Consider the following 19220-nt stretch of genomic DNA (forward strand, 5'->3'; position numbering starts at 1 on the left):
GGGCTGCCCCGCACCGTGCGGGGCTCTGGGCTGACGCTGAGGCGGCCGCGAGCGCTCGGGGAGCGGGGCGGGACCGGCGCGGGACCGGCGCGGAGCTGCCGTCCGCGGCGGGGGCTTCCGAGAGGCCGGGGCGGGGCGCGGCGTCCCCTGCGCGGAGCCGGCGGACGAGGGGTCCTCAGCAGCCGCCCGAGCGACAGCGCGGTGCCCGCCTTCGCAGCCCCCGCCCCCTTCAGTCTCCCCGCGGCCTGCGCCGCGACTGCCGGTGCCCGTTCGGCGCTGGAGTCGGGGCCGGCGGGGGGCTCCGGGGGCGGACCGCGCGCCGCTGCCTGCCCGGCTCGCTCGCGGAGGTGCTTTTCTTTCACGCTGCGCTGTGCCGCCGCCTTGGCCGTTTCTCTGGTTAAAACCCACGAGAGGCCCGGGGAGGCGGCCGGCGGCGCCTCCGCTGCGCTTGGGCCCCCGCGCCCGAGAACGAGCGAGAAGCCGCCGGCGCAGACGCTGCTGAGGGCACCTGGGAAGACGCGGCCGAGGGGAAAGTGTGGGCGGAAGCCCTGTGAGGAGAGACGGGAGGGGAGACCGGGCCCCCCGCGCGCCGCCTCCGCTCTCGGGATTCCGAGAGGCGATGTAGGCGGAACCGTGAAGTGTGCGCCTCGGGGGCTGGTTTGTCCGCTCGTCGTCCGTCCGCGCCGTCCCAAGGGCCCCTGCCCTGTCCCTGCTCACGGAAGAGCGGCGTCCCCCGGGGCGGCCCGTCCGGCTGCGACGAGCGAAGCCGCCGTGGACCCTCCCGCGCAGGTTCCGGGCGAGGCCTTTCTCTAGGGCGAGCGTCCAGGGGTGCGTGCGGGGCCCGGCCGTGGGCGGCCCGGCCCCGCTCTTTTCCCCACGACTCCTGCGACTGTAACGAGCCGCGGCGCTAAGTGCGGGGTCTTTCGGGGACGCGCCCACCGCGTCCCACCCGGAGCGCGTGCCCGGGACGCCCGGAGCGCTGCGGGCTGGCGAGCGTGCGCTCAGCGAAGGCGGGGTGTCGCCCCTTTGCGCAGAGATGACGGCCCCTCTTCCTCCGCCTCGGCTCTCAAGCGGCTGGAGCGCAGTCAGTGGACGGACAAGATGGACTCGCGGTTCGGATTCGAGAGGCTCAAGGAGCCGGGGGAGAAGACGGGCTGGCTCATCAACATGCACCCTGTAAGCCCCGGGCTCCTCCTCCTCCTGCTGCTCACCCCGCTGGGCGGCACAGCCCTCGTCCGAAGAGCGGGTGCCCTCGGCGCAGGGACAGGTGTCTGGGTGACAGGTGGACACAGGCTTGTTGGTAGCTCTACGTTTAACGTCTTTGGGCCAGACGTTGAGAAGACTAAGGCGGGGGGGTCTGTTACCTGTGAGAACATGGGTTTCAGCCTGGGGGAGAAACTGGGAGAAAGCCCTGTCCGGAAGCTGTTAGGGTGGGGTTCGTGTGAAGGGGCAGGTGGTGGGGACGTGGGGCAGGGGTGGGGCTTTGTGCCAGGACGGGGCTGTGGCACCGTGTAGAGGACAACCCTGTGGCCCCGGGCCCGACTCTTGTAGACGGAGGTCTTGGATGAAGATAAGCGCCTGGTTAGTGCCGTGGATTACTACTTCATTCAGGATGACGGGAGCAGATTTAAGGTGAGTCCCTGAGCCCCAGGAAGGTAAATCGCGCTCAGTGATGAGGCTCAGCTGAGCCCAGAATGACGGGTGATCATTTAGCTCCGCGGCGCTGAGGACAGCTTGGGAGGCTTCCCGGGTGCGGCTGCCTGGAGCCCATCAGGCACCACCGAGGTCGAGCCAAGAGAACTAGCTGGGCAAGGCGGGCAGATGGGCCGTATTGTGTCCCTTAGACGCTTGCCCTGTGGTGTGTGCAGGCCCTGACCCTTGAGAGACGTCCAGGTCAAGGGGGCGGTGGGCCTGGGTTGCTCCGGGGGTACAGTGTTCCCTCCCTTATCGCGGGTATTATGTTCCAGACACCCCGCGAAGTAGGAACCTCACGTTTATCCTACACTCTTAAACCTACATAACTTTAACGACATACATATGCAGTAACGCGAAATCCTGTGATAAATAACTAAATACAATATTTTTTAAAACCCCGCGGTACTGCGAAGCCCTGATAAGTGAGCCGTGACATAGCGAGGGGCTGTGTAAGCAGCCTGTCTCCCCGCTCCCCCTCTTCCTCTCTCGTCATCCCTGAATGGGTTGGTGGCTCTTGCAGGTGGCGTTGCCCTACCAGCCGTATTTCTACGTCGCAGCCAGAAAGGTACGTCTGTGGTTCACAGAACCAGCTCCGAGGAGCCGCGCCTCCTTGTTCAGGGGCAGGGGGGCCCGGTGTCAGAGCTGAGCATGACGAGGCCTCTAGAGAAACGGCAGGGGAGGCTATAGATCTTACTAATGGGAAGTCCTTTCCTTCTGATCCTGACTTAGGGCTGCGAGCGAGAAGTTTCATCTTTTCTCTCCAAGAAGTTTCAGGGTAGAATTGCTAAAGTAGAGACTGTCCCCAAAGAGGATCTGGATTTGGTGAGTGTCACTCATACCTTTCAGGGTACGTGAAGCTGGGTCCACTCTGCTGGGAGAGACATGGCAGGAGGCCTGGCTCAGCACCTGGGGGTGGGAGGTACAGGTGGGACCTTGATGGCTGGACGCCCTCTTGCAAGAACTCGGGGGCGTATTGGTGCCACATGCAGCCTCGGTCAGGGTGCTTTGGCGTTGCCAGCTCTTTGACAAGTCTATTGAATTGTTCTGCCCTTATTTTCTCGCCAGTAAAATCTTTTTTTCTCTTGAACTCATAAGCATGGTCTCTTCACTCTGTAGCCAAATCACCTGGTGGGTTTGAAGCGGAAGTACATTAAGCTGTCTTTCCACACTGTGGAGGACCTCGTGCGAGTGAGGAAGGAGGTCTCGCCTGCCGTGCGGAAGAACCGGGAGCAGGGCCAGGCCAGCGACGCCTACACGGCCATGCTCTCCAGGTGGGCCTCGTGCTCCCAGCAGAGCAGCCAGTCAGCCTGCAGGGCTGTTCCCCATTTTTCTAAGTTGACAGGGTGGGTCTGAGGTGGGAAAACTCAGCAACTGAGTGACCTTAACGATTGGCTCTGTTCAATGTGGAAACACTTTAGAGCAATTAAGTAGAATTTCGTATGTGCTTCATTTGTGTTAAGTAAGTGGTGATTCCACGTTGACTTTTATTTTATGTGTTAGCTGTCCCTCTGTCCTTACACAGGGGGTGGATTTGCAGCTCTGAAGTTGAGTGGCTATGACAGTAAAGACATTTTAGATTTCTGATCCCACCCCCTTTACACAGTCTGTTTTCATAATTTATGGCAAGCATTAAGCTTTCTACACATCTTATTAAATGCCTAGATTCACGTAGCACATTTCTCCAGCGAGCCTGGGGCATTATGTAGAGATTCCACATAAGACACCAAGCACAGTGCACAGATGTTTAGCCAGCAGTAACAGGGAGCAGGGTAGAAATTAAGAAGGGGAAGTCTTGGCAAATTAAGTTATGAGAACTAATTGTATCCTCTGACACAAGATCAGTTTGGGACCCTGAACTTTCTGCAAACACCCCTCGCCCCTTCGTGGCCCGCGGATTTTGTTCAGGATGTTGCGGGGTGTCACCCGAGACCAAGTGCCCAGACATAGGTCTGAGCCTCCTCTAGACCTCATTGTCCTTTTTTCCCTTCATGGTCCATTCAGCATGTGGAAGTTCAGTGGGTTAATGTTGGAGTGAATATGCCACTGACAGCGATTCCCCACTTGAACATGGTAGGAATAACTGATACAGAAATAGTTACTGTTTACCTGTCACTTGGCCTTTCCAGGAGCCTGCAGCAGTTCCTCACAACCCTCCTGCGCTGTCCTTGATGAGCAGGCGGGCTCAGTGAGGGCAGCTGATGCTCGTAGACGTGCCTCCCGAGTAACGGGGTTCCATTCCTGTTTTCTAATTGAGGGATAGCCCGTGTGCTGTCGAGAGCACATGTTCTAAGCAGACTGAATTTCCTTGTGCCTGCCCGCTGCTCAGCTAAGGTGTCATCCAGGGTCACCCTTAGGAAGGGCCAGTTCTGGGCCTCAACCACCTTGGTTTCGCTTTTGCCTTGGCTCCATGTGGACTGAGGTCTCCCTGCCAGCCCTTGGGGCGCGTAGTTGAGTAAGCTGCTCTGTTTTGCAGTGTTCTGCAAGGGGGCAGTGTGGTCATGGACGAGGAGGAGACCTCTAAGAAGACTGCCGACCAGCTGGACAACATTGTGGACATGCGGGAGTACGACGTGCCGTACCACATCCGCCTGTCTATCGACCTGAAGATCCACGCGGTGAGTGGGCACGGCTCGGGGCGCCCAGCAGCACGGTGGGACTGCAGGGGAGGTTGCGGAGGAAGAGACACGGGACGCCCCAGTTCACGGCTCCCCGTCCCGCAGGCACACTGGTACAACGTCAGACACCGAGGCAGCGCCTTGCCAGTGGAGGTCACCCGTCGAGACGACCTCGTGGAACGGCCCGTAAGTGCTGCTTGCGTTTCCTCCCGCTCAAGTCTGGGTCAGTGTGGAAAGCCAGACTGACGCAGAGGCACCTGCTCTTTGAAAAGCACTGTGGGGCATTTACTGTCCTGATCGGTCTCTGACCTGCGAGGACGATGTCCCTTGCGCCTGTGCGTCCCTGGGGGATGCTGTCTGGGCTGGGATGGGCAGAGCCCCAACTTCCATTTGGGGAGTTGAGGGTGAGTGAGGTGGTGAAAAGTGGGTCTGTAACTGGAAGGCATGGTTCAGGGACCGCTTTGCAGTCTTGTTTTCTCAGTTCCGAGGTGAAGGTGGCGGCTCTGAGGCGCAGACTTCTGTCGGGCTGTCTCGAGGGTCAGCGCGAGGTCGGGCACGTCGGGGAGCTGGGGGCTCGTGCGCTGTGCCGCTCTAGGCTCCTCCTGCGTCCAGCCTTCCACGTGTGCTCTGAGCTGCCATTCCACCAGTGAACCGGGGTCGGCCCCGGACGCCTGGGCTGCTCGTGTGGGAACCTTTCCCTGTGGCAGCCCGACACCTGCTTTTAGCAGCTGAGGGTGGGGGTCGTTCGCGGCCGACTCATGCTACGCTGTGCCCCTCCAGGACCCTGTGGTTTTGGCCTTTGACATTGAGACGACCAAACTGCCCCTCAAGTTTCCTGATGCTGAGACTGACCAGATTATGATGATCTCCTACATGATTGACGGCCAGGTGAGCAAGGCCTTCTGGGTTGTGCGCTCCCTGGGAACATGGACCTCGTCTGGTCCCCAAACCAGAACAGTGTCCACCCCATGACTACTGTTTTTTGCGTGAATAGTGAGTGAGTGGGATCCCAGAAAGGGACACCCAGCCATGCTCCTGCCTTCCAAGGGAAGTGTGAGGCGCTCAGGGGGTGGGAGAGTGGGCCCCTTCCAGCTGACGCGCAGGTGGTCGTGTTAGAGTTTCTGGGCCGGTGCGGCAGGCATGGCTCAGCTGTGTCTGATTCCCGGCACTGCTGGTGGGTCCCCAGGGCTACCTCATCACCAACAGGGAGATCGTGGCAGACGACATTGAGGACTTTGAGTTCACCCCCAAGCCAGAGTACGAAGGTCCCTTCTGTGTCTTCAATGAACCCGACGAGGTAAAGAGGTGTCCCCAGGAAGTGCCAGGACTGAGGTGCGGTGGAAACAGGTGTGCCTGCCCTTCCGGGCCTGGCACGCCTGTGTCAGAGCAGCAGGTCCCAGGCTCAGCGTTCCAGGACCTGGTCTGTGCCTGCGGCTGGCTCTGGTGGGGGCAGAACACAGGGCTGCTGTGGGGTGCTTTCCCGGAATTGGGGAGACATACTTGGAAGCAGCTTGAGAAGTAAGAGCAGCCCTCTGAGCACTGTGATTTGTTGAATCAGGTTCATCTCATCCAGAGGTGGTTTGAACATGTCCAGGAGACCAAACCCACCATCATGGTCACCTACAATGGGGACTTTTTTGACTGGTGAGTCTAATGTCTAACTTGTGAGTCACTAGGAAGTGTCTGGGAGGGCACGTTACATTGTGACTTTACTTCGTGCTGCTGAAGTGTGGAAAGGGCGAGGGGAGGGGAGGGGTAGGAGGTCTCGACTCTGAGGAGTCGGTGTGAGGAGCTCCTGCTCAGCATCCCTGGGCGCGGGCTTCCCTGTCCCTGGGGGTACAGAGACCGCCTGCCCCTGTACTTGTCTGTCCTCCCGCATCCCTAGGCCATTTGTGGAGGCCAGAGCAGCGGTCTACGGGCTGAACATGTACCAGGAGATCGGGTTCCAGAAGGACAGTCAGGGGGAGTACAAGGCGCCCCAGTGCATCCACATGGACTGTCTCAGGTGGGCCCCACGCTCACTGGCGACGGGTCAGTGTCTCAGGAGGGCTCTCCATGCGTGCTGTCGCGTCCCCACGTTGGAAGGGAGGATGGTGTCGTCTGAGAAGCAGCCGCCTCCAGAGGGCAGCGGCCGCAGGTCTGGCCGGGTCCCGGGATGTGCTGCCTTTTGTCCTGTGCTCGTCACGTAGCCCACACATGCTGCGTGCTGGCAGTGGGAAGCCAGACCAGAAGGAAGGGCCTGGCAGTGAGGCCCCTCAGCTTCCCCACCCGAATTCGGGGTGCGGCAGCCCGGCTATCTCTCAGACAAGCCCTTTGCCTGACAGGCTGGGGTCCGGGCCAAGGATAAGTTTGCGAGTGGCCCAGAGTACTGAGAGGGAGGCTGGGGGGGGCGGCAGTCCCGTGGGCCTCCCGTGCCCTGCGGGGAGGTGGGTTTCCTCTTGGCCGTCGGGGGGGGCCGTCGATACCTTTAACGCTTGAGCCACTTCCCCTTTAGCTCTGGTGTGAGAGCGTGTGGGCTGGAGGGGAGAGGCCCGGAACTTTGGGTCTGGGGGGCAGGGGTGCGTGAGGCATGGGCAAGGCTGACTCTCAGGGTTTGGCGGGGCACTCGGAACGGGGCAGAGCTCAGGTCAGCGAGAAGCGGCCTGGGAGCCCCTCCTGTGGGGACCGTGGGACGCGACAACATGGGCGCCGTGGGCATGGGTGGACTCGAGACGCCAAGTGGCAGGGGGCCCTGGGGTGGCGATGCTGGGGGCTCAGCAGGGATTCGCAGGGGCGCGGCTGAGGGAGCGGAGACTGGATGTCGGCGGCAGGAGCTGTGGGTCCCAGGGGACAGTGGTGCCAGTCGTGGGAGGGAGCAGAGGCAGGCTCGGGGTCCGGGGCACGAGGGTCCTTGCCAGCACGACCGTGTGTAGGGGGCGGAGAGGGGAGCGAGGCAGACCCCAGCAGGGCTTCTGAGGGAGGCCTGGGTACAGGTTTCTGCCCGCCCACCTTCTGTTTCTCCATGAGGATGGGGGGGCCTGGGGCCCTGACCTGGCCTCTCCTGTGTTTGCACGTGTGTCTGTGAAACACAGCTCTTGGGAGGGGACCGTTCTGTGTCTTGTGTGTGTCCAGCTTTGCCGCCTCTCACGGGTTCCCAGACTTTGTCTCAGAGGCACCTCTGGTCTTCATTCTCCTCTCCTTTCCAGGTGGGTGAAGAGGGACAGCTACCTTCCTGTGGGAAGCCATAACCTCAAGGCGGCTGCCAAAGCCAAGCTGGGCTACGACCCCGTGGAGCTAGACCCCGAGGACATGTGCCGGATGGCCACCGAGCAGCCCCAGGTTCACGTGCCGTGCTGACTGGGGGTCTGGGGGTCGAGGGGGATCAGTTCCTCTGGGCGTGCCGTTGCCCTCATTGCCGGTGTTCTCTCCTCAGACTCTGGCCACGTACTCCGTGTCGGACGCGGTGGCCACGTACTACCTGTACATGAAGTACGTCCACCCCTTTATATTTGCCCTGTGCACCATCATCCCCATGGAGCCTGATGAGGTCAGTGCCTCTCCTGGTCCCAGGCAGCTGGTGCGGGTGCAGCCGTGGGAGTTCGGTGGGGCTCGAAGCCTGGTGTTTCCCTGCAGGTGCTGCGGAAGGGCTCCGGGACGCTGTGCGAGGCCTTGCTGATGGTGCAGGCCTTCCACGCCAACATCGTCTTCCCCAACAAGCAGGAGCAGGAGTTCAACAAGCTGACGGATGATGGCCACGTGCTGGATGCCGAGACTTACGTGGGCGGCCATGTGGAGGCCCTCGAGTCGGGCGTGTTCCGCAGTGACATCCCCTGCCGGTTCAGGATGGTGCGCCCCTCCTGGGTCTCCCAAGGCTTAGTGGCACCCAGAAGCCACAGGGGCCAAAGTAAAGCCCTCACCCCCTTCTCACCCTGTGGGCTCCTCACCAGTGTCCCTCCAGCCTGCCCAGGTCCAGGCCAGGGCAGCGTCCCTCCTGAGGTAGATTGGTTGGTGCCAGAGCATTTTCCCATCTCATCTGTGTCCCTCGGTCATTTGCTCTAGAATCCCGCCGCCTTTGACTTCCTGCTGCAGCGAGTGGAGAAGACCATGCGCCACGCCATAGAGGAAGAGGAGAAGGTACCCATGGAGGAGGTCACCAACTTCCAAGAGGTAACGCTCGGGTGAGGGTGGAGCTGTCCTCCGTGCGGCCTCCTTCCAGCAGTGTGCTCATCCTGTGCCTGCTGTGTGCTGCCACCCAGACAGGGCAGGCTGTCTTCTGGTCTGGCCCGTGGGACAGGACAGTGTTGTCACAGTCAGGGACCTGACCCAGTGGGGGAGCCTCACAGGCTGGGAGTCTCGTGCCCAGCTCGCTCAGATCCAGAGTCAGCGAGGAGCCATTGGAGGCTTTCATCTTATTTTCTTTCCCTTTTTTATTTTTAAAGATTTTACTTATTTATTTTTAGAGAGAGGGGAAGGGAGGAAGAAAGAGAGGGAGAGACATCAATGTGTGGCTACCTCTTGCGCGCCCCTAACTGGGGACCTGGCCCGCAACCCTTTGGTTCGCAGGCCGGCGCTCAGTCCACTGAGCACACCAGCCAGGGCACTATGTTAACTCTTAAATGGAGTTCTCAAATTTTGGGTTGCACTTCTTACTATTGAATGGGTTGATCACGTACACACTTTCCTGATGTTCTGACTTAACTATGGATAATGCTTTGGAGAGTGAAAATATGTGACCGTCAGAAGCCTCTTTAGCTTGATCTAGTTTCGGTGACTGTTTTATAGGACATTATTTTTAGCTCTGGAGGTTCTGTTGCTTCTTTTCCAATTGCGCTTTATTTATGTAGACGTGGACTCTTTCTCTTCCTGTGTCTCAGGTTTTTGGTCTCTAGTAGTTTTAACTGTGCTCATTTTAGCGCGTTAAAGATACTTATTCTCCGCCTTTCCTGAGGTCTCCCCCTGCTGGGCCTGCTCTCTGCCGCAACAGGCCTGTTCCCCCACACACTGACTTTGGAGCGTGGCTCCATCTCAGCCTTTCCGGGGCCCTCAGGTCGTTCTGCGGTGGCTGGTTCCGCAGCGTGATGCTGGCCCATGGTGCCTTCTTCCCCAGTTCCTGGACTGGAGGTTCCCAGACCAAGTAGAAAGTATCGTGTAAAATACAACCTGGTGGAGGGACCAGACTGCGGTGACGGATACTCAGGGTGTATGCTTTCTTCACCTGGAGCCCAAATGACGGGTTTTGCTGAGCAAACTTGTTCTAGTTTATCCTTTTCACAAAGGTGACCTTTGTAAGTCCTGCCTTTGTTGGAGGTTTTTGCATGGCATCTCCCTGTTGTGTGTGGGTTGTCTGTCCCTGCAGAGGTTTGAAGAATGAGCAACAGAGCTCACGTGGCCGGCCCAAGGCAGCCATGCTCCCAGGAGCCCCCGGCTGGCGTCTGGGAGTTGGGAGGTCAGGAGTCCCTCCCCTTTCTCTGAGAGGGGAGCTCGTCCATCTGCGAGCTCGTGCAAACGCTGGTCTGTGCTGAGCTCCCCATCCTGAGTCTAGTTTGATCTGTGCAGGCAGAGCCCCCGTGACCACCCCCAATAAAGCCTGGGCACTGGGTTTCTAGGTGCTCCCCTGGGGGCTGACACACACATGTGTTTGTCACAGGTTAGAGCAGGGGGGCCTAAGCTCATCCCAGCTTCACGCAGGCCTTTCCCCTTTGCTGATTGAGCTCTGTGCCCTTTCACTGTGAGCCACCAAGCCTGGGGTGGTCCTGGGACCCTGACACAGGGCCCAGCCTCTGCCAGGGCACCCCTCCAAGTCAGGTCCCTGCTCCCAGCTCTGACTGACAGTCCACCCCTCACTTCTGCATTTACGGGAGTGGTTTTCATATTTCATGCAAGATTTCTTAGGTGTTTGGTATTGGCAGGGCTTTTTGGCTAACATCCTTTGGCTGGAGACAGAAATCTGACTTGGGGTGCAAGGTCCCGCTGGAGGCCGTCTAGCACCGGGGTCCACAGTGTGGTGTTTGGGCTGAGGGCTTGTGCTTGAGTCCCCGCTAACCTTCAAGACTTCTCATTGGTCAGACAAGGGGCTGCTGGGGATAGAGACAGTGGGTCACACGGCCGCACCTTGAGGGCTCACGGCACCCAGGAAGGCTGGCCAGGTCTCACACTCGCTGAGAGACGGGCTATGCTGTGCCAGGTCACAGATAGTCTTGTCCACTTTTCTCCCAACCCCCAAATTCTTCTGGGGTGCAGTCCTCGTTAGGGTTGTACTCTTTCTTACAAGCGTGTAGCGCTTTCTTTGTTACTCTGTTGTCTCCAGTTTTTATGTTGGTCACCAACCTTAGCCTCCTTTCCCTTTCTCTGTAGGTGTGTGATCAGATTAAGACCAAGCTTACCTCCCTGAAGGATGTTCCTAACCGTATTGAGTGTCCCCTTATCTACCACCTGGATGTGGGGGCCATGTACCCGAACATCATTCTGACGAACCGCCTGCAGGTAAGACAGATTCCTGCCTCAGATGGAGCTCTTTCCGCCTGACCCCTGATTGCTCCCTCCACCCCCTCCACAGCCCTCTGCCATGGTGGACGAGGCCACTTGTGCGGCCTGTGACTTCAACAAGCCTGGGGCAAACTGCCAGAGGAAGATGGCCTGGCAGTGGAGGGGCGAGTTCAGTGAGTGCCTGCCAGGTGGGGATGCTCAGTGAGAAGCAGGTGGGCTGGTCGCTACCCCAAACTCTTCTCCCGCCTGTCACCCCTCCTAGTGCCAGCCAGTCGCAGCGAGTACCATCGGATCCAGCACCAGCTGGAGTCGGAGAAGTTCCCTCCTTTGACACCCGAGGGCCCAGCCCGGGCCTTTCATGAGCTGTCCCGTGAGGAGCAGGCAAAATATGAAAAGAGAAGGCTGGCAGGTGAGCGGCCAGGACAACTTTGGGGTCCCTGTTGCATCCTGGCTCCCTGTGGCTGTCTCCTGTGCAGAGTCTCAGTGCCCCTCCCCTCGTGCCTCAGATTACTGCCGCAAGGCGTACAAGAAGATCCATGTGACCAAGGTGGAGGAGCGCCTCACCACCATCTGCCAGCGGGAGAATTCCTTCTACGTGGACACCGTGCGCGCCTTCCGGGACAGGCGCTATGAGTTCAAAGGTCTCCACAAGGTGGGCCTCCTTTCCTCGGATGCAGAGCCTCGCTGGGTGCTGTCGGGACAGTCGTGGGTGCACAGACATTCCCTTAGGCTCCTGCTTTTGGTTCCTTTCTGTGCATTCTCAGGGGTGCCATTGCTGGGTCAGCTGGTGATGTGTTTCTCGTCTTTTGGGGAACTGCCAGACCACCTTAATGAACTTTTAAGTCGCGAGTTCGCCTGCATCACATGAGCTCTGTAGAGCAGTGACTTGTTCAGAGCGTAACGAGCAGCCAGCACAGGGTAGACAATGAGTGTGAGTTTTCTGTTCGTCAGGTACCAAACCTTCGAAAACACTTTCTCACATTGGGTGAGGAGTTTGCTGAAATGCTTTGGTGTCTCCATTTCTGTGTCAGTTGCTTTCACCAGGGACTCCTGAGTAGCTCTCGTCCCCCTAAGTCCCCTTAGTAGAGACACAGACAGGCCTGGCTCTACATCCCAGGACACCGTGGCCTCAGGCAATCGGCAGCGCAGTGTCCTGCGCCCCCTCCCCCAGCCTCTGTTAGTGAAGACTTGCTTCTTCGCCAGCAGAGCCCCACCAGCTGCGGGGGGGCTGCCCCTCAGCCTCCCCTGTGAGGCGCACAAGATTCTGGAAGGTGCCGTTTCTGGGCGTGGGGCCAGGTATCGCCACCTGCCCCCCTCTGCTGGCACTGAGAGTTACTGGGGCCCAGCCTTCATGATCCGATGGCCTCCAGTCTGAAACAAGTTCTATAGAGCCTTTGGTTCACCAGGATATGTAAGTGCTGGAACGTGCTGGACCCTCCTCTAGTATAGAAAATGCATGTGTCAGCCCAGGGAGCAAGCGAAGCATTCTGTGGTGGAGTATGTCCCGTGTCCAACCACGGTGGCTGCCTCTGATGTAGCAGACGGGGAGGAGGTGCAGCGCAGGGAGGAAGTTCCGGTGCCTGCGGGCCTGTGTCCGTCCCCGTCCCCGGCAGTGGTGGGCTGCTTTGTCGAGGTAAAATGGACAAAGAATGGAGAGCTCATTCTCTCAGGGGGCAGTGTGTGGCTTTTGACAAGCAACGGTGCGACGGCCACCACAGAGATGAGGACGTGTCCACTGCCTCCCAGCACGGTGTAGTGTCTGGTGGGGAGTGGTGGTGCCTGGGTTCTGGCCGATGGGCGCATTGCTCCCCGGAGGGGTTGCTGCCCACAGTGTGCACTTGGCTCTGCCTGCCAGCGAGTCTGAGCTCTGCTGTTCGAGACTCCCTGCGCCGAAGCCTGTCGGTGCATCAGGTGAGAGGGGGAGTGGAGCCACACTGCCTCGGGGGAGCTCTGGCCACGGGAGGAGCAGAGCCCCTGCCTCTGGGACTGCACTTCAGGCCTGCATCTCCTCTGCTACGTGGGTTCCTCTGTCAGGTCCCAGGCTCTGTCCAGGAGGCTGACGCTGCCCCAAGTCTGAGGTGTCCAGGCAGGTGGTTGTAGTAGTGGAGTGTTTTCTCCTAGTCCTGGGCCTCCCAAGAAATGAAAATGGAGTGTGGACATACTCCTTTGTGTTCAGAAGTCCTTTTAGGACATCGGCCTCATGTGGGTGGTTCTAGATTAAAGGTGAGTCAGGACACGTGAGAACTACTCACGTCGCTCTGGCTCCTGGGTTGGATTGTGCAGACCCAATAGCGGACAAGTCAATATCGTGTCAGTGATGAGTTTCTTTGGGGTAGTAACAGCACGGTGGTGATGTAGGAACATGTCCTTGTCCCTAGAAAGTGTGTGTGCTGAGGTAGTGTCTGCAACATCGATGGCAGTACTGAGAGAGAGGCTGGCATAAAGGAAATGTGGCAAAATACCAGTGTCCCTCTAGGGAAGGGCCTACGGTCTTCATTTTATTTGTTTTTAAGTTTTCTACACATTTACAATTTTCAAAATACGGTTTTGGCCCTGACTGTCGGATGTGAGCTGTGATCTAGGAGGTGGGTGTGTCCCCAGGTGTGGAAGAAGAAGCTCAGTGCAGCGATGGAGGCGGGTGACGCGGCCGAGGCCAAGCGCTGCAAGAACATGGAGGTGCTGTACGACTCCCTGCAGCTGGCACACAAGTGCATCCTCAACTCCTTCTACGGCTACGTCATGCGCAAAGGGTACGCGCCTGCCTGGGCGGTGGCTGGGCCACAGGGCAGGGGAGGGACAGGTCGGAGAGGAGCGGGCAGGGGGCCTGCGGGCCTCCGTCCACGAAGGGCAGGTGGGAGCACCCTGAGGTGGGGGAGAGGCGAGCGCCACGCCAGCTCTCAGGTCTGGGACGGCACTGAGCCCGTGTGTCTGAACAGCCTGGGCAGGAGGTGGCGATCTGGTCGTTCCTGTCCTGCCTACGTGACTTACAGAATGTCCTCTCTGGGGCCGTGGGGTGGGTCCTGGCAATTGCTGAGCAGCACCATGGGACTGGGGGGTGTGAAGGGGATTGAGGGGTCAAGCGCAGGCTGGGGGGCCAAATGGAGACCGTCCACAGAGCTGGGCCCCACAGGGAGCATCCACAGGGCAGCTCTGGAGAGAGGCGGTGGGTGGCACAGGGATTGGGTGGGAGGGGCGTTTTGTTTGTTGCTTTTTCATGGCGGGGGGGCGGGGCAGAGAGCAGTGCTAGAGCTGGAGCAGACTCTCGGGGGCAGGGGGTGCCTCCAGCTGAAACAAACTTGCGGGAGCAGTGAGCCAGGTGGGCTGGCAGGGGCCGAGGATATCTGCGGATGTGTTTTCCCTGAGAAGTTGGGGGAGGCACACGGGTTTGGGCAAGTGGAGAAGGCTCAAGAGACACCGAGTGCCTGAACTGGTGTGGAGAGTCCCCTGCGGCTGGGGCTGACCCACTGTGCTGCCTCTTCCCAGTGCTGTCCAGAGCCAAGCCCTCCAACTTGCAGTAGCCACAGAGAAGGGTCCTCAGCACAGAGCTAAATTCCCCAAGTCCTTCTGTCGAGCGTCAGAGTTTCCCCTTCTTGGTGTCCTCCTCTGGCCCCTCCTATGACCCTTTGGAGGGAGCCCCACCCACCCCCAGGCTGTGGCTGTCCTTCCCAGGGCCCGCTGGTACTCCATGGAGATGGCTGGCATCGTCTGCTTCACGGGGGCCAACATCATCACCCAGGCTCGGGAGCTGATCGAGCAGATCGGGTGAGTCTGCTGCGGGGGTGGGCCGGGTGGGCAGGGAAGGCTGGTGAGGACGGAGTGGGGGGTGCCTCGTCACGTCAGGCCTTGACACTGCCTTCTGGCTACACGAGCCACCGTCCAGCATGCACACAGCCTCAACTCTCTGTCCCTCTGAAGGAGGCCCTTGGAGCTGGACACAGACGGAATATGGTGCGTCCTGCCCAACAGCTTCCCTGAGAACTTTGTCATCAAGACGACGAGTGTGAAGAAGCCCAAGGTGACCATCTCCTACCCCGGGGCCATGCTAAACATCATGGTCAAGGTGAGCCTGGGTTTCTGGCACCACCACTCTGACGTGGATTTGGGGGCACAGACTATGCGGGCCCCCACTCTGCTCCCTGTCCTGACTCAGACCACATGCCTCTACCTCAGACTGCTTCTCTGCATCCTGAGGGTCTGGACAGAAAACCTGTCCTCAAAAGGGACTTGAGTGTGTCTGCATTCTCCTGCAGCACAGCACCCAGACTGTTCTGCCTTTAAGCTGTTTATTTTGGAATAGTTTTAAGCTAACAGAAAATTATAAAATAGAACAGGGAATTGCCATGTAGCCTTCATCAGCCCACTTCCTCTAATGATACCATGGCCTGTAACCACAGTGTAGTCATCAGAATTGAGGGATTCAGGTTGACACAGTACTGGTGATAAACTACAGTCTTTGTTCAGATTTCCCTGTTTTTCCCAGACCTTGCACTGCATTCGGTCACCCTTGTCCTCAGTTCCCCCAAGCCTGGCAGTCCCCGGTCTTTCCAGTCTGTCCTGACCAGGACCGTTCCGTGAGTCCTGGTCAGGTGTCTCGTTGACCACCACCCAGTTCGGATCTGTCTTTTATCTGTTATTACAATGAGGTTATATGGGTTTTTGGAGGACTGCCACAGAGGTGGTATGTCGTGTGGCACTGTCCCTGCGTGGTGTCGGGCTCTGACTCCCGGTCACCAGGTGAGGCTGCCTGCGTACCCATGGCCTTGTTCCGGGAGCGGTCCCTCTGCTGGCTGTGCATCAAAGCACCACAGTGGCAGAGACTCTGCACAGAGCTTCTGAGACCCCACATGTCTGCTGGTTGCAGCCGCCAGCTCCGCTGTTCTCTGCTGGCTGCATTTCTTCCCTCTGGTACCTTATTAACTGGAACCCTTCTGCAGGATGAGTTGTCACTTTTCCTCCCACTCCCTCCCCTGCTCCCTGATCACCTAGTTTGTTCATGTCCATGGTGGCTTGTGGACATTGTTATCCTGGGCTGTCAGCCACCACCATCCTGCTATTGTGGCTCAGCTTGCTTCCCCTGGTCACTGGCCTCCCTCACGGTCACCCCTGTGTCCCTGGTAATACAAGACACTCAGCCTCATACATTTTCCTGTCCCAGCCCAGGGATCAGCATCGCTCTGAAGACCCCGGTTCCTTTCCCTGGGGATGGCATGGCAGCGTTTCTACTCCTTGCCTTTGTCCTCAGTCTTGCACTACCTGCTCGAAGCAGGGTCTGTCCATTACTTACCTCAGCCCTTCCCCCGTCAGTAATACCATTGGGTTTTTCTGTCCATCTGCTTCCCTCTTGGGGTCACCCAACAGCCTGGTTGAGCATTTTCTGATTTGCTTCCAGTAGAATTTACAGAGTGCAGTTCTGTGGAGTCGTGTGTCCCCCACCACAGAGCCGCACAGCAGCTCCGGACCCCAGGGTCCCGAGTGCTGCCCCCGGTCATCAGCTCCCTCCCACCCCCACACCTGGTACCCTAGTGTTTTCCTTGCGGCCACTTTACCTTGTCCAGAGTGTCCCGAGCATGGACACGTGTGTAGCCTCTGGACTTGGCAGAACGCACTGTGGTTCAGCCACGGTGCTTCTGTGTCAGAACTTGATCTCTTTCTCTTACTCATGGTGTCCAGTGTACAGAAGACCCCATTTGCTGACCCATCCACTGCTTGGAGGGCAGCCAGCCATGTCCCGGTTCGGGCGCTAACATGCAGATCTGCTCCTCTCTGTCTGGTTTTGCAGGAAGGCTTCACCAATGATCAGTACCAGGAGCTGGCTGAGCCTTCCTCACTCACCTACGTGACCCGTTCAGAGAACAGCATCTTTTTCGAGGTTGATGGGCCCTACCTTGCCATGATCCTTCCCGCCTCCAAGGAAGAAGGCAAGAAACTGAAGAAGAGGTAGGACTTCCATAGCCTCTGTGCTTGCGAAAGGAAACGCATCCCGGAAGTGGACCAGGAGTCGGGATGGGGACAGACCTCAGTTCTGTCCTGTGGCCTTTCGATCAGTTGGGAAGGCTGTTGTGTGCAGTGGTGCCCCCGGTTCTGTTCCCCACCTGTTAGGTTCTGCTGCCACAGGCTCGGGCCCGTAAGTCGTTGTCATGTTGGGGGGAGAGGAAGCTCATGGTGTTTGCTGCCGGGGGATGCAAGAGGGGAGGAGGGCCCACATGGCAGCGAGGCACAGCCAGCGCCGCAGGCTTGGCCATGGCTGCACTTGCCGTGCTTCTAGGTACGCCGTGTTCAACGAGGACGGCTCCCTGGCAGAGCTCAAGGGCTTCGAGGTGAAGCGGCGCGGGGAGCTGCAACTCATCAAGATCTTCCAGTCGTCCGTGTTCGAGGCCTTCCTCAGGGGCAGCACCCTGGAGGAGGTGTACAGCTCTGTCGCCAAGGTGGCTGACTACTGGCTGGACGTGCTGTACAGCAAGGTGAGCTTGCCCTCCCCGCCTGGCTCTGAGGTCCAGCAGGCAAAGGGACCTGGGGACAGATGAGCTTGGGGCGAATGCTGACGAAATCCCAGGGCCGGTGCCTCCCAGAACCGCCCGCGCGTCTGCATTTAGTGGCAGGGTTCTGCGGAAGAGACCGGTAGCACGATGAGAGGTCTGAAAGGAAAACCTGCCCGTGTTGTACCGACGTCTCTGATAATTTTTAAGCCTTTATCAGTCCTAGAAATGCACACACGACTTCTGCAACTTAAATGGTTTGTCGTTAATGCACCTGGTGGCATTTGTCATTGTTTCTCGGCCACTCTGTGGTGTCTGTGTTTCGTCGAGTTTGCGTGGTGTCAGGTGGGCTTCAGGTTTCCACTGTGACAACTAATGTTGCACTAAACGTCTTTGTACGCATACCTTTCCCTCTCCTGCGTTGTTGGCTAGGAAGAGGCTTCGTGGGTGAAAGGAGTGCTGGAATGTTCTGGAACGTTGGCTGACTCCCTTTGCTTTGTGGGCGTCTGGTTCCTGACATGCCTTGTTCTGCACAGAGTTGACTCACGGGAGAGTGAGCACCAAGCAGGGAAGCACACGCAGTACTTGTGAGCCAGACAAGTCTAACAGGCTGCTGAGGGCAGGCACACGTGTGCGCAGCAGCACAAGCAAACGTTGAGGCTCTGTGTGGGGAGCGTAAGTCTCGCTGTGCCTGGTATGAGGCAGCCCTTGGACTTAGGCTCCCCTGTCAGCTCGTCTGCTGGGGAAACGCAGCTCCGCGAGAAAAAGTCCCGGTGAGCGGGGGGCGCTCCCTTACCTCTGCACATGTCCTGCCCATTCTCTCTCCAGGCGGCCAACATGCCTGATTCTGAGCTGTTTGAGTTGATCTCTGAGAACCGTTCCATGTCTCGGAAGCTGGAAGATTATGGGGAGCAGAAATCTACGTCCATCAGCACAGCCAAGCGCCTGGCCGAGTTCCTGGGAGACCAGATGGTGAAGGACGCAGGGCTGAGCTGCCGCTACATCATCTCCCGGAAGCCTGAGGGCGCACCTGTCACAGAGAGGTGAGGGCTTCCAGGGTGACAGAGGGACTGGGCCCCGGCGGGACCTCAGAGCGAGCACGGTGAGCCCGACCAGGAGCCCCAGAGAACCTGAGCTACCACGGGCCTCACCTCAAGGTCCTGTCACCCCCTCGGGGACACTGGTGTGCCCTGGCTGGAGAGGTGACAGTGGCGTGCCTCACAGGGGGCTCCAGCACACTGCCGCTGCTACATCTCCCTGCCCCTCATGACAGAAGGGGTGTCCTCCGGCTGCTGGTGCACGTCAGACAGTAGCAGAGGACCCCATCTTGCAGCAGCATCAGTCCTGACGGGAGACTACAGGGTCGACAGGGCAGTTCCCTCATCAGCCTGCGCTCCGTGGACTGAGCCAGGCTGCACGACTGAAGAGGAGAAGGCAGGGGACCCAGCACTCGCTGTCCCTGGGGGTGGCGCGTGCATGACCGCAGGCGCCCTGAGAAGTGCTGGGCACCCTCAGGAAAGCTGTTTCACGGACAGCCACCTCCAAGACGAAGTGCATTCCTTGCCTGGGATCTCAGCGTCCCTGTGACTAGCTGTGACCTGTGGAATGTGGCAGAAGTGACATGCGATTTCCCTGAACGCTGGTCACAGGAGGCCTTGCCATTCTGCTCTGCCCTCCTGTTCCTGGTGTGGCCAGAGAGGCCCCAACCCCTGGCCTGAGACGCCGTGTGTGGAGGGCGGCACCACAGCTACACAGTGACCCCAGACAGGGACCCTTGAATTACAGACTCCTAAGCAAAAAAGTGGTTCGTTCAACCCATCAAGCTTTGGGGTGGTTTGTAACACAGCAGTAGATAACTGATAAAACTGGAAACTTCCTATTCTAGGAACACCTGCAGGAAAGAAAAAAATGAATTAAACACAGCAACTATTTTCTTAAAAAGAAATCTCGTCATAAAAAGTGGAATTGA

At 58.6% G+C, this 19220-nt stretch overlaps 1 protein-coding gene across 2 annotated transcripts in view; it reads left to right on the plus strand.

The window, feature by feature from the left end:
• Positions 1–19220, plus strand: part of POLE (DNA polymerase epsilon, catalytic subunit) — a 37285-nt gene that overhangs the window by 96 nt on the left and 17969 nt on the right. For both annotated transcript variants that reach the window (XM_090292772.1, XM_090292773.1), the window contains exons 2-26: positions 1035–1176; positions 1552–1632; positions 2216–2260; positions 2425–2517; positions 2812–2966; positions 4169–4310; positions 4416–4496; positions 5091–5198; positions 5497–5607; positions 5869–5954; positions 6196–6315; positions 7496–7628; positions 7723–7836; positions 7923–8135; positions 8349–8456; positions 10644–10772; positions 10846–10948; positions 11038–11184; positions 11282–11427; positions 13377–13525; positions 14445–14537; positions 14691–14835; positions 16555–16712; positions 17041–17236; positions 18080–18294. In XM_090292772.1, the coding sequence (XP_090148898.1) occupies positions 1035–1176; positions 1552–1632; positions 2216–2260; positions 2425–2517; positions 2812–2966; positions 4169–4310; positions 4416–4496; positions 5091–5198; positions 5497–5607; positions 5869–5954; positions 6196–6315; positions 7496–7628; positions 7723–7836; positions 7923–8135; positions 8349–8456; positions 10644–10772; positions 10846–10948; positions 11038–11184; positions 11282–11427; positions 13377–13525; positions 14445–14537; positions 14691–14835; positions 16555–16712; positions 17041–17236; positions 18080–18294 (3213 nt within the window). The remainder of the gene's footprint in view (positions 1–1034; positions 1177–1551; positions 1633–2215; positions 2261–2424; positions 2518–2811; positions 2967–4168; positions 4311–4415; positions 4497–5090; positions 5199–5496; positions 5608–5868; positions 5955–6195; positions 6316–7495; positions 7629–7722; positions 7837–7922; positions 8136–8348; positions 8457–10643; positions 10773–10845; positions 10949–11037; positions 11185–11281; positions 11428–13376; positions 13526–14444; positions 14538–14690; positions 14836–16554; positions 16713–17040; positions 17237–18079; positions 18295–19220) is intronic.

The sequence above is a fragment of the Furipterus horrens genome, unplaced genomic scaffold, assembly GCF_987537825.1.
Source record: "Furipterus horrens unplaced genomic scaffold, mFurHor1.1.pri manual_scaffold_11, whole genome shotgun sequence".
Taxonomy (NCBI): Eukaryota; Metazoa; Chordata; class Mammalia; order Chiroptera; family Furipteridae; genus Furipterus; species Furipterus horrens.